The following is a 12261-nucleotide window of genomic DNA, read 5'->3' as shown; positions in this document are numbered from 1 at the left end:
GCTCTTTAGAGTATGTTAATTGAAATGTGTGCAACTGCCAAAACCAATTACCCTCAGATTGCCTCGTCAATGCCTTTACAGCTGGATAAATGCTTTTATACACTCATTTACGAAGGGTAATAGTGAGTAGGCTTTGTTTCCTCTTTAGAATTAAGAGTTTGGTTTTGATTCAGATCTAAATAATATTCTGCTCTGAAGCTCTGTTTTAAATTATGTTGCTTTTATCACATCTATTTCACATGTAATATCTTCCTTGCAGAACAGGAAGCTCTGTTGCTGAGCAGTGTCGTGGGGAAAGCAGGCTGTCTGTGTTATCCAGTGGTTTGAGTAGGGGCTGTGATGGCTGTGATGCCAAGGCTCCTCGACTCTCTGCTGTGCTCTGCTATCACCCCAATGGCGGTTTTTAAAGTAAATGTCATAATTATTTTTCTGATATTTTTTTCTTCTTGTGTGAGTCCATTTGACTAATAGCAATTTGTATTTTAAAGTAAGGCATGTTTTCTAAGCATAGAAATGTATCGGTCCTCTAATTTTTCATTGCTTTTAGTGTACATTTTCTGGAATAAAAATACTCACACTTCGTTAGTAACAGCTTGTATGATGGGAAACAATATTGGAAGGCACAGTCTCTCACCCCTGATTCACCTCATCTCATCTGAGAATACTTTCTTTCTTGGAAATGTCTTGCCACATCTTAATAAGTAATGGGACTTTAGAAATAAGGCTTGGAGATTCTGTGTGAAAGTGATTACAGGTAATTAATTTTTTAATACATAAAAAACAGAAGCAAATATTTATTCTTTATAATGAAGAGGAATCATGAGAGGATCCTAGGAATCTGTGCAGCATCTCATGCTTTTCAATTTATCAATAAGAAATACAGAAGAGGATTAACCAAAGATAATGTAAAACAAGGCTTTCCAGCTAGAGAACTGAGAAAACCAGATCAAAACAGCAACTAGCAGGCTTAAACAGCAAGCAGTGGTTCTTTGCATATACACATCCATGCTCCCATTAGCAAGGCTTGTACAAGTCCTTGATGTAGGGTGTTGTTCGTGCTAGAAGTGAGCATGTATTCCAAAGTGCCTGAGTAAGTTTGTGGAGAAAAAGGTTCACTGATATGAAACAAGAAAGATAATATTTCAGATTCAGAAATCCCCTTGAGGCTGGCTGGACCTTTGAACTGAGCTAAGAGGTATACTCTTATGTTCTTCTAAAGAAAATCAATAAACACATGGGAGCTTACCCCTCCACCTCTTTGTTTTTGTTCCTTCTTCTCTAGTATTTCCTTCTGGGTAACAAAATCAAATGCTTTTTCCAAGCAGAAACTCTGCTTTTCTCACCAGTCCCATCTGATGTTACCTGGGTCCATCCTTAAACTGTTCTTGTCAATATCTCTGATGTCTTCTCCTTTGTTTATCAGTTTTCCTCTTAAAATACAGTAGCCTCATTCTTTGCTTTCTGAGTTCTCCATCTCATCTGTCTCTCAGCATCTTCTCAAAAGGATCTTTCATTTCCTCTCTGCTTTCTGTAGAGTCTTCACAAATCTTTGTCACTGTTGTCCTTGCATTTTTTATTAACCTCTGGGCTACCTCCTTTAGAATTGCAGTATAAGCTCCCTGAAAACAACTGTCTTGTTCTCCTTAAAGCCTATCTTAAAATTTTTCTTTGCTGTGATTTGCTCAAGGAGGTTGTTGGTGCTTAAATTCCCAGTTATTGATCAGTTTTCCATGTTTTTTTTCAGTAATCCTCTCTTCGTAGGTGCTAACCTTCTATCTATGACCTCACTGTGACAGACAAGCATTTGGGGCAAGTTGGTCTTTTTGGTGTATCCGAGTGAGGAGCTAGAACGTGGTGTGTGTGACATAAATGTGAACCACAGATAAGGCATTGCATTTCTCCATTCCGTTGAACTTATATTTTGACTGTGGCTACCTTTCATTCAGACAACACTTAGAAAAAAGTACTGGTATATCTGGCTTTTGAAACATACCATTGCAGCAAACCTTAGCAAGCACATTAAAATGATATTCTACTCCAGTTAAATTGGGGAACACAGTGTTGTGAAGTTTTATGTTGGGTCTGTTCTCACTTCAGAGCCAAAGTGGACCTCAAGGAGGAAAGGCTGGACAACCGAGGCTTTCACTTAAAAAACGGGTAAGATCACAAATCTGGGAGTTTTAAAATGTCATTTTTTCTTCTTTGTCTATGAGATGCAAACTAGATTCTGCCTGAATAATGATTTTCTTTTATGGTGTTAGTAACATTCCAATTGATCTAACAATAAGGGGTAGCTCTAGAATATTCCACTGAAAAGGGAATTACACTAGCAAGGTAGAATAAAAATGGAAGCTGGAACAAAGGCAGAGTTTTGGTAAGCTGCAAAATGAAAATGTTTTTTGTTTTTTTTTTTAAGTATGTGATATAAATTCCAAACTATAAGCTGACAAAGGCTGTGAGAAAACTGCCTGCTCTGGTTGGAAAATTCAAAACATATTCCAGATTCATTTATTAACATAGGAATACAAGCATAAGAGAAAACATTGTTAACTTTTTGACTGTGGACCTCCTGATAATTCTTTCACTGGCAGGCAGATAAGTGCTTAGAATAACAACCTTAATCTACCTTCTTCTTTTATAGAGACAGAACACAAGCTGATGTAGATGGGTTTATCGCCATTGGTATGAATGGGGGAAGTACAATTTACATGCTTTTAAAGAGACCTTGTGACAAACAGTGTTTTACCTTCTTAGAGTAAATTATAGTCCTGTTATTTTCCCCCCTTTTTAGTCTCTTAAAAAGGAAGGTTATTGACTTTCAAATAAAAAATGAAAGAAACACAGAAAACCCAACACTATTTTTATCTTTGTCACTAGAAAAATAACAGCTCTGAACTAAGTGGCATTGAGTTGTGTATGATAAATGTCCTACAAGCAGGTGTTCATGTGGGTAGCATTAAATCACAGACAACTGTTCTGCCCTCATAGTCTTCTGAGAATTGAGGAGCCTGACCTTCCTTCTAGCTTGTTTCATTTTGGCTTCCTTTACCCTTAGAAGAAAAAGGTTGCAGCCTGTGAATTTCCCTGGCTTCTGGCATATGCAAAATTCTCTGTTACTTTAAGGCACTGCATGCTTTTACACATCGCTGTGCTTTTAACTTTGGTGGTGCTCTGCTGATAGCATAGCTTTGCTAGGTCTTGCAAACAGCCTTCACTTACACCCTGGATTAATTGGCAGCTCCATATGGCTATAAAGTTTAATAGACCAGAGAGACCTGTATTTAAAAAAGTGATTGATTTATTTTAAAACAACTCATTACACATTTCAGACTGAGGGAGAAACTTTATGCTGAGCAGTTAAACGCCATAATCAGCAACCTCGTGTTCTAGCAGTTTATCTGTAATGACCAGTAATTGAAATTCATCCCTTCTGTGATCCGTTTCCTATTAATGATACCATATCATGATATCAACCCTAGCCCAGCCCCAGGAGAGCAGCTTTCACCACTGTAGGCATACAGAGCTGCTGGACTTTGCAAGAAAACAGCATTCATCCAGAAGTCACATCCTAGCAGCTTAATATCTTAATCTAATTTCTAAATGTAGCTTATAACACTTAAGAAGTTATTAAAAGTACTTGAATTATGCCTTTGAATAGTGTTTAAGTATGGGTTATTTGGGTAATTATGTGGTCAAAAGAAACAACTGTCAACTTTTAAACTGAAATTCAAGTGGAGTTTCTTGAGTTTTGTTATTGGAATTGCTCCTGTTTTATAGTGGGCCTGGAATTACCTCCAGACAGGATCTCCTCCAACCCATTGAACTATTGTTGCCAAGTACTTACAAATTTGGGGCTATCTGGTCTGTTCTCTGCAAACATGATCAGGGAAATGCTGGTGGTCTTTGCACCATTCATACAGAAGTGCCTCTGTGAGTGAGCAAACCAATCACATTCCTGGTGTTTGAATTGACTTCCTTTCCCTGTGCTAGGATGAAGATACAGCCACTGAAGGTGGAGAAGGAGTGGATGAGTCAAATGTGGTCAGACCTCTAGGTCAGCTGGAACTGACTGAAGCCGTGAGTACAAAACAATGTCTGTTCTTGTCATGAGAGGTGTGCAAAATTACATAAACTGAAGCCTACCTCTTACCCTTTTTTTTTTTTTTTTGCCTTCTTTTTTTCCTTTTTTTTTTTTTTCTGGAGGAACTTCTGCAAGAGTAAGACTAATAGCTGTTAATCTACAGTGTCTGGAGCACAAACTAAAATGGCTTTCAGCAGGAAAGTGGGGAGAGTGTGCTTTGAAACAGCTCTGGGTTTGAGGCAAAGTAAATCTATATGGAATTGATCCAGGAGGGGAATGGGGCCAAGTCCTCCCTCAGATAAGGAAGACACCAGTGCTAACCCTGAGCTTTTCAGGAGCCCGAGTGAGTTTGACTCACAGAGTCATACATAGAGGGGGTCCTTTTGTTTTAAGGCCATTTCTTGCCCTCTTGGTTAATGCATTCAATCACCCTTCTAACATTATTTTTCTCTCTTCTAATGGCCGTATAAAACCATAGTGTTGCTTCCTGTCCTCCAAACATCTCTCAAAAGGAAGCTACGCATACTTCCTCCTCCTCAAGCAGTAAAATCTGTTGACACCAGTACTACTTTTTGTTTGAACTGGTTGAGCTTGCAAGAACTGCTACTGTGTTGAGTGTTTACTGGATTTATAGAATGTGTGTACTTCAAGACAAAGGTTTGTCATTTTTGCCATACAAATGCAGCTAGCATTTTTCAAGTGCTACCACAGCTTAGACAAAAATTAACGTGATGACTAAAGAATTCCAAGAAACCCACCAGAGTGTTACAATAGGAAGCAAGATGATTTTGTTCTTGATGCCGCTCTCAGCTACCTTGACTCACACCACTGTTCTTGTGGAGGCTTCAAATGCAAGCAATGTACTTGCAGCAAACATCTTAGAACTGAGTATAAAGAACCTGGTGATCTTTGTATGTTCTATTTTGTAATAACAGTGAAGTTTTCTTTATGATGCTATTTTGTTTCTCTTCCAAAGGAATTAAAAAAGGAAATTACACGTGTTCTGACAGCAAATAATCCACATGCTCCAAAGAATATCGTCAGATACAACTTTAAAGTAAGTGTGGAATGACCTCTAAAACAAGAATGAGGTTTTTTTGCAATTAACTGTTTCTGAGTTTTCTTTTTATTTCCTCCTATCAGGTGATTTATTTTTATACGGCTTCATCTTTTGCATATTTACTGGCAATACTTTCAAGAGGAAGTATTAGAGGATAAAAGGCAGTCATCTATTTGGTCTATAAGCAGTTATGCCTCAGTATCCTTAGATCAAGATTCAGTTGTTTGCATTAAAAAAATACAGAAAAAATCAGAAATATGTTTTATGAAATCAGTGACAAGGGCTCTATTAATGATGAGTAGGAATGAGCAGGGGAGGGTGCATCAAATACTGCCAGGAAACATCCAAGAGTCACACCTTCATATGTCTGTGTATGCTGCCTTACCCCGGAGAGGCTTTCTCCAGCTAGCATTTACTATGAGCAGCATAGGCAGGGGCAGAGGGGAAGGGTGGCTCTGCCTCCCCCCACTCCCTCAGAAGGGTCGCACCTCCTGAAAGAAATGAGAGTCCCTAGGGACAGCTCTTCCAGCTCTGGCTCGGATTAATGCCAGCTTTAGGCAGGGAACAGACAAGCAGGTGAAATAGACCTGAGCTTGTTTCATCTCTGCATTACTCTAAATAGTCTGACAACCATTACACTACATCACCAGAAAAATTCCGGTCTTCTGGAAGCTAGTGGGGTATCTTTCTCCTCTACTTGGGTGTTGATGTTTTCCATCTTTATGGGATATGAGCAGGCGACAAGCAGTCCATATCTTCAAGTCCTCCACAGTAAGTGAAGTGGGCTCAATACTATGCTCTCATGGATACAGGAAGCATTCATATTTTTAGAAGGAAACTACTGAAGCATCTGTGCTCTGCAGTTACTTCTGATTGCTTTTAGGCGTAGCTCTACGTCTTAATATGTAGTTTGAACCTGAGTGCATGACTGCTCTGTACGGTGACCTTCAAGCAAGTGCCAATAAAATTAGCTTCAAATAGCTGAATTAGTGTAGTGCTTATAAGCCTGAGCACAGTGCTAAGAGCTTGTACTGTTTCCAAATCAGAGCTGCTCTCTCTGTGTGGTGCTGCTCTCATATAGGAATGACAGCTCATTCAGGTATCTCAGCACAACAGAACATTGAAATCTTTTATGGAGTGCTGTGCAATAGAGATGTACTAGAATTATATTTAAACTCCCTTTCTATGGTTGTTTTGGAGAGCCTGAGGTTTCATGTTCTCACTTCTTTTCCTTGTATTTTTAATGTATGACTTTCAGTGTCTTGAGATATAAATAACTGCTGGAAGAAACTCAGTGTAAAAATGTTAACAGCAAACATTTTATCAGTATGGGACTTATTAGCTTTAGCAATTTAGGCCAAACAGTATTTCTGGCTTAAAAATATGTTTCACCATGCTGATCATATTGTTTTTTCATTTTTATAGGAACGAGCTTACAAGCCAATAAGCAATATAGATCAAACAGCCATTCACTTCTCTTTAAAGGGGAACCTGATACCCAAAGATTCTGATGAAGGCAGACGGCAGAGCCTGAGATCAGGTTGGTTTGTTTTCTGAAATCACAATCATTTTCATCTGGGCACTGGTATCATTTAAAATCACAGAATCACCAAAGTTGGAAAAGACCTGCAAGATCACCCACTTCAACCATCCACTTACCTACAACAGTTCTCACTAATTTATTCAATGTGAGGGATATAATCATACTTCACAACCGCAGAATTAAACAGATTGCATCTTCCTCAAGAAATGAAAATGGAAGAACATACACACAGCCAGATAGATGTTTGCCACGGTGTAGAAAACGATACCTGCTTTTGAAGCCAGGTTAACACCACCCGCTGACATTTTCAGAGCTATTCAATGTCTTTAAGTATCTTCTACTACAATTGGCTGGACATACATGTCCAAGCTCCTTATCCTGCTTTGAGAATTTCAGCCATGGTTTAAAGTCTTAAAGCAGATTTGTTCAGAGGCAAGATGAGTGTTTGGGAAACTGTTATATACTTGGCACATTCTTCCTCTCTTATCATGATATCGAGTAGACAGTGTGAGATATAAGACACTGAGCTAGTTGAACCTTTGATTTGAGCTAGTCATCTACATGAACTCGTGCAAAGCATTTGATGCTGTCCTGCATGACACCGTGGTTGCCAAATTGGAGAAAAATAGATTTGATGGACGAACCACTGGCTGGATGTGGAACTGGCTGGATGCTTGCACTCACCGAATTGTGGAACCACAGAATCGTAGGGATTGGAAGGGACTTCCAGAGATCATCAAGTCCAACCCCACTGCCAAAGCAGGTTCCCTACACCAGGTCGCACAGGTAGGTGTCCAGGCAGGTCTTGAATATCTCCAGATACTCCACAACACCCTGGGCAGCCTGTTTCAGTGCTCCATCACCCTTACCGTAAAGAACTTCTTGCGCATACTCGTGCAGAACTTCCTATGCTCCAGTTTCTGGCCGTTTCCCCTTGCCCTGTCTCCACACACTGCTGAGAAGAGTCTGGCCTCACCACTTTGACTCCCATACTTCAGATAGTTATAGACTTGGATCAGGTCCCTTCTCAGTTTTCTTAAGGCTAAACAGATCCAGTTCACTTAGCCTTTCTTCATGGGGGAGATGCTCCAGGCCCTTCACCATCTTTGTGGCCTTCCATTGAACTCTCTCCATGAGATCTATATCTTTTTTGTACTGGGGAGCCCAGAACTGGACACAGTACTCCAAATGAGGCCTTAACAGGGCAGAGTAGAGGGGGAGGATCACCTCCCTCGACCTGCTTGACATGCTCTTTTTAATACACCCCAGTATGCCGTTGGCCTTTTTGGCTGCAAAGGCACACTGCTGGCTCATGGCCAACCTGTCATCCACCAGGACACCCAGGTCCCTCTCAGCAGAGCTCCTCTCCAGCAGGTCATCCCCCAATCTTTACTGCTGCATGCAATTATTTCTCCCTAGGTGCAGGACTCTACACTTGCTTTTGTTAAACCTCATCTCATTTCTTAATGCCCAGCTCTCCAGCCTGTCCAGGTCTCACTGAATGGCAGCACAGCCTTCAGGCATGTCAGCCAATCCTCCCAACTTCGTATCATCAGCAAACTTGCTGAGGGTGGGCACTATCCTCTTGTCATGGTCATTGATGAAGATGCTGAACAAGACTGGACCCAGCACCTGTAACACCACTAGCTAAAGGTCTCCAACTGGACTCTGCACCGCTAATGATGATTCTCTGTGCTCCGCCAGTCATCCAGTTCTCAACCCACCTCATTGTCCACTCATCTATCCCTCACTTCCTCAGCTTTGTTATAAGGATGTTGTGGGAGACGGTATGAAATGCCTTGCTGAAATCAAGGTAGACTACATCCACTCTCCCCCCACCCACCCAGCTGGTGACAACATCATAGAAGGCCACCAGGCTGGTCGAGCACGACCTCCCCTTGGTGAACCCATGCTGAGTACTCCTGATTACTTCCTTTTCTCCCAGTTGTCTGGAGATGGCATCCAGCACAAGCTGTACCATCCAAGGACAGAGGTGAGGCTGACTGGCCTGTATTTACCCGTATCTTCCTTCTTGCCCTTTTTGAAGACTGGAGCAACACTGGCTATCCTCCAGTCTTCAGGCACCTCACCCATTCTCCGAGACTTCTCAAAGATGATATAGCAATCACCTCCATCAGTACCTGTGGATGCACCCTATTGGGTCCCATGGATTTATGAACGTTGGTGTTGCCTAGTCGCTCACAGGCCACCTCTTCCCACGTCTCCCATTCCCCAGACCCTCTCACTAACCTCCAGGGTCTGGGATTCCTGAGGGGGAGCTTTTTCACTGAAGACAGAAGCAAAGAAGTTGTTCAGTATCTCTGCCTTCCCAGCACCCATGTTATCAGAACACCCCCCTCACTTATAGGGGTCCCACATTCTCCCTAGTCTTCCTTTTACAGTTAACATACTTAAAAAAACCTTTTTTATTATCCTTTATCACTTTTGCCAGATTCAATTCCAAGTGGGCTTTAGCTTTCCTCGTTGCATCCCTGCAGGCCCTGACAACATTTCTATATTCTTCCTAACTGGTCAGACCCTTTTTTCACATTTCATGGACCTTCTTCTTCCCCTGTGGGGACAAGCTGAGAGAGCTGGGATTAATCCTGGAGCAGAGAATGCTCTGGGAACACCTTATAGTGGCCTTCCAGTACCTGAAGGAGGCCAACAGGAAGGCTGGGGAGGGATTTTTTACAAAGGTATATAGTTAGAGGATGAGAGGAAATGTATTTAAACAGAAGGAGAGTAGATTTAGGAAGAAATTCTGTGCTGTGAGGGTGGTGAGACACTGGAACAGGCTGCCTAGAGAGGCTGTGGATGCCTCTTCTCTGAAAGCATTCAAGGCCTGGCTGGATGGGGCTGTGAGCAGCCTGGTCTAATGAGATGAGTCCCTGCCTATAGCAGAGGGCTGGAACCAGATGGTCCTAACGATCCCCTCCAATGCAAACCATTCTGTGGCTCTAGTATTGCTATACTTATGTTACCTGTCAGGTAACATGCTTTAATCAGACACTAGGAAGCTGTGCTGTCAGGAAACATTCCTAGGTTAGGATTTTCCTCAGGGAAGAAGTGTTTAGTGATTTTTCTCATGTTGTGGCTGATTGAGAAAGAAGCTGTGCCACAAAGAATGTCCTGTCAAGGTGGTAACGCAATGATATCACTGTTCCTGAGAGCAGTTGTTACCAGTGGCCTTGGAGGGGTAGAGCCTCTTTTCTTTTACACTTAACAAAATACGTACAATGATTTGAAGTATGACAGAATGCTAAATAGAATTGTCATTGCCACAAATGCATGGATTGTTGGTGTTGGCAATGCTTTTCTTTGTGTGCAAATGAATCAGTTTAAACCAGCTCGATGCTAGCTAGCATCACTACACACTCAAGGCTGTGACTGGAATGTAGATATCCATCATTGTCTTAATATGGTGTTGTGGTTTAACCCAGCAGGCAGCTAGTACATTTATTTTTATCTGTATAAATAAGAACAAATCACACTATAGCTCTTCTGTACCTTGAGAGCATTGCTCATAGTTGTATGTAACAGCAGACATTTTTAGAGTGCAGCAAGGTCCAGAGCTGAAAGGATACTCCAGAAACAGTTATTCAGATCAGAATTCATTTCAGAATTTTTGAGTGAAAATCAGAGTTTTTATCACATTTCAGTGAGAATTATTGCAGTCTGGTCTAGTAATGCTGCTTTCTATGTCTTTGAGCAATCACCCTGCAAACTGGGAACTGGTTACTCTGTTGTCTAATGAGAAAGCATTAGAAAAGAATGTATTTCTATATTAATACTGAAGAAGATAGAACAGTCTGCAGAATATCATATATTGTATCCTATTATCCTAGATTCATTCACTTATCTTTTCTGTCATCAGAAAAAGCTCCTGAGACTTCTGCAGAGGTATCTCAACAGGCAGAGATTAAAGATGAAAAAAGCACAGAAGATACTCAGGTAATTCTCCATAGTCAGCTAAGAACTGTCCTTTTTATTTTTAATATTAGATTGGAAACCCTCTTTATTATAAAACGAGCTCACTGAAATGCTTCTATAATCTACTCTTTTGTACCTGAGATGCCTCAGCTGAGATCCTGCACTTTCTCCTGAATAGCTGGGATCCTTCTGCCTTTCCTTGGTTTGGAGAAGGTGTACACGGGATGGCAGGTCCCTTTATACTAGCTCTGTCTTCATCCAGATACTATGTCATGATGGATTGTAATTTGCTGGCACCTGGAATATTTCTGAACAGTATGTGAAATCTGTTTTTCCATGAATGGGAAGTTGGTTAAAAATAAAATGTGGAGAGATTAAAGCAGCAAGCACAACTAGCTTAACTGAGGTGTGGCTGACTTAGAAACAGTTGGCTGATCAGGAAAGGAATATGCTATGAACAGTTTGTTCTTACCAACACAGTGTCATGCCCTGTAATCAATTTCTAACTAGTTTCAGATAGAGTTGACTGTCTACAAAAGCAGTGAAAACATAAATTCATGGGACTCTAATACAGTCTTCTGATCCTCAGGTCCAATTTATTTTATCAAAGGCACTGATGCTATATTATCCTATTCATATCAGTATCTGCTTTAAAGTAACTTCATTTCCTGTTCCTCTCTTTCTCCATTTGGATACTTGTCCAGAACCTCCTTGCTCTGATAGCTAGAAGTCTCCTAATTATCATCTTTTATATTTTGATCTTAATTTTTTCCTTTGCCAACCTATTGCCATTTCAATAGGAACCAACATTGCTGTCTAGCTGAAACAGCTTTTGCTCTGTGATGTTACCCAACCTGCCCCCAGATCCTCTCAGCCACAGCTGGACTTACTCACTTATTTGCCTATTTCATTATTGTCCCCCTCCAAATCTTCAATAACAGCCTCTGCTCCTAGGCAGCAAAATTCCAGCAGTCTGGTAAGTGCTTCAAAAGAAAGGAGGAAGTACCTGATCCTTCTGGGGTTCTCTTGCAGGCTGCGGAAGAGGCAAAGGCAGAGGGGGCAGGTGAAGCAGAAGCAGCAGAAGAGCCTCCTCCGCCGAAAAAAAAGGAGAAGAAGCTTGCAAACCAGTTCAACTTCATTGAGAGATCTTCAAGGACGCGTGAAAACCCCTTGCGGGTACAACTGCTGCTGTATTTTCCTTCATTGACCCAGGGAACCTTTCCTTTGGGTGGGCAAGTGGAGCATCAGTTTGTATCATACTGTGTAGTCCTTGTAGATGCTGGTAAGAGAGGAAAACAAAAATCACATAAGTTTTTCAGTGTGGCAAAACAATATTTGACAATGGTAACACATTTGGGTTAAAGTGGTGACCAAAAAATTCTTGCCTTAAGGACTCCAGAACAGCCTATAAAAATTTGGTGCTACTTTAAATCCTTACACCTCTTCTTGGTCCACAAGAAAATCTGTATTTGCAACATAACCAGTAATGTTTGTGCAGTGATCTGGGGATTATTTGGACTCTGAATCAGTCCAAGATCAATATTATTCTCAGTACCTGCTATGAGAAGGTAGTTTCCACAGCTGGGCTATGTCACTGCACAGCGTCTCAGTGTATAAATTACACTTTTTTATGCTTTCTTTTTT

General features: G+C 41.0%; 1 protein-coding gene across 10 annotated transcripts in view; it reads left to right on the top strand.

The window, feature by feature from the left end:
* DNAI1 (dynein axonemal intermediate chain 1) overlaps positions 1-12261 on the top strand; it is a 130844-nt gene that overhangs the window by 8661 nt on the left and 109922 nt on the right. For 7 of the 10 annotated variants that reach the window (XM_085529733.1, XM_085529734.1, XM_085529732.1 and 4 more), the window contains exons 2-7: positions 2098-2157; positions 3991-4077; positions 5058-5138; positions 6567-6681; positions 10562-10638; positions 11650-11793. In XM_085529733.1, coding sequence (XP_085385859.1) covers positions 2098-2157; positions 3991-4077; positions 5058-5138; positions 6567-6681; positions 10562-10638; positions 11650-11793 — 564 coding nt within the window. Of the gene's footprint in view, positions 1-2097; positions 2158-3990; positions 4078-5057; positions 5139-6566; positions 6682-10561; positions 10639-11649; positions 11900-12261 lie in introns of those variants that run through there. The other 3 variants (XM_085529740.1, XM_085529738.1, XM_085529739.1) reach the window with 2 other exon arrangements.

This window comes from Coturnix japonica, chromosome Z (genome assembly GCF_054131305.1).
Source record: "Coturnix japonica strain WE chromosome Z, WE-NBRP24, whole genome shotgun sequence".
In the NCBI taxonomy this organism is placed as follows: Eukaryota; Metazoa; Chordata; class Aves; order Galliformes; family Phasianidae; genus Coturnix; species Coturnix japonica.
Note: the sequence above shows the minus strand (reverse complement) of the source record. Positions and strands in the feature narration are given on the sequence as shown.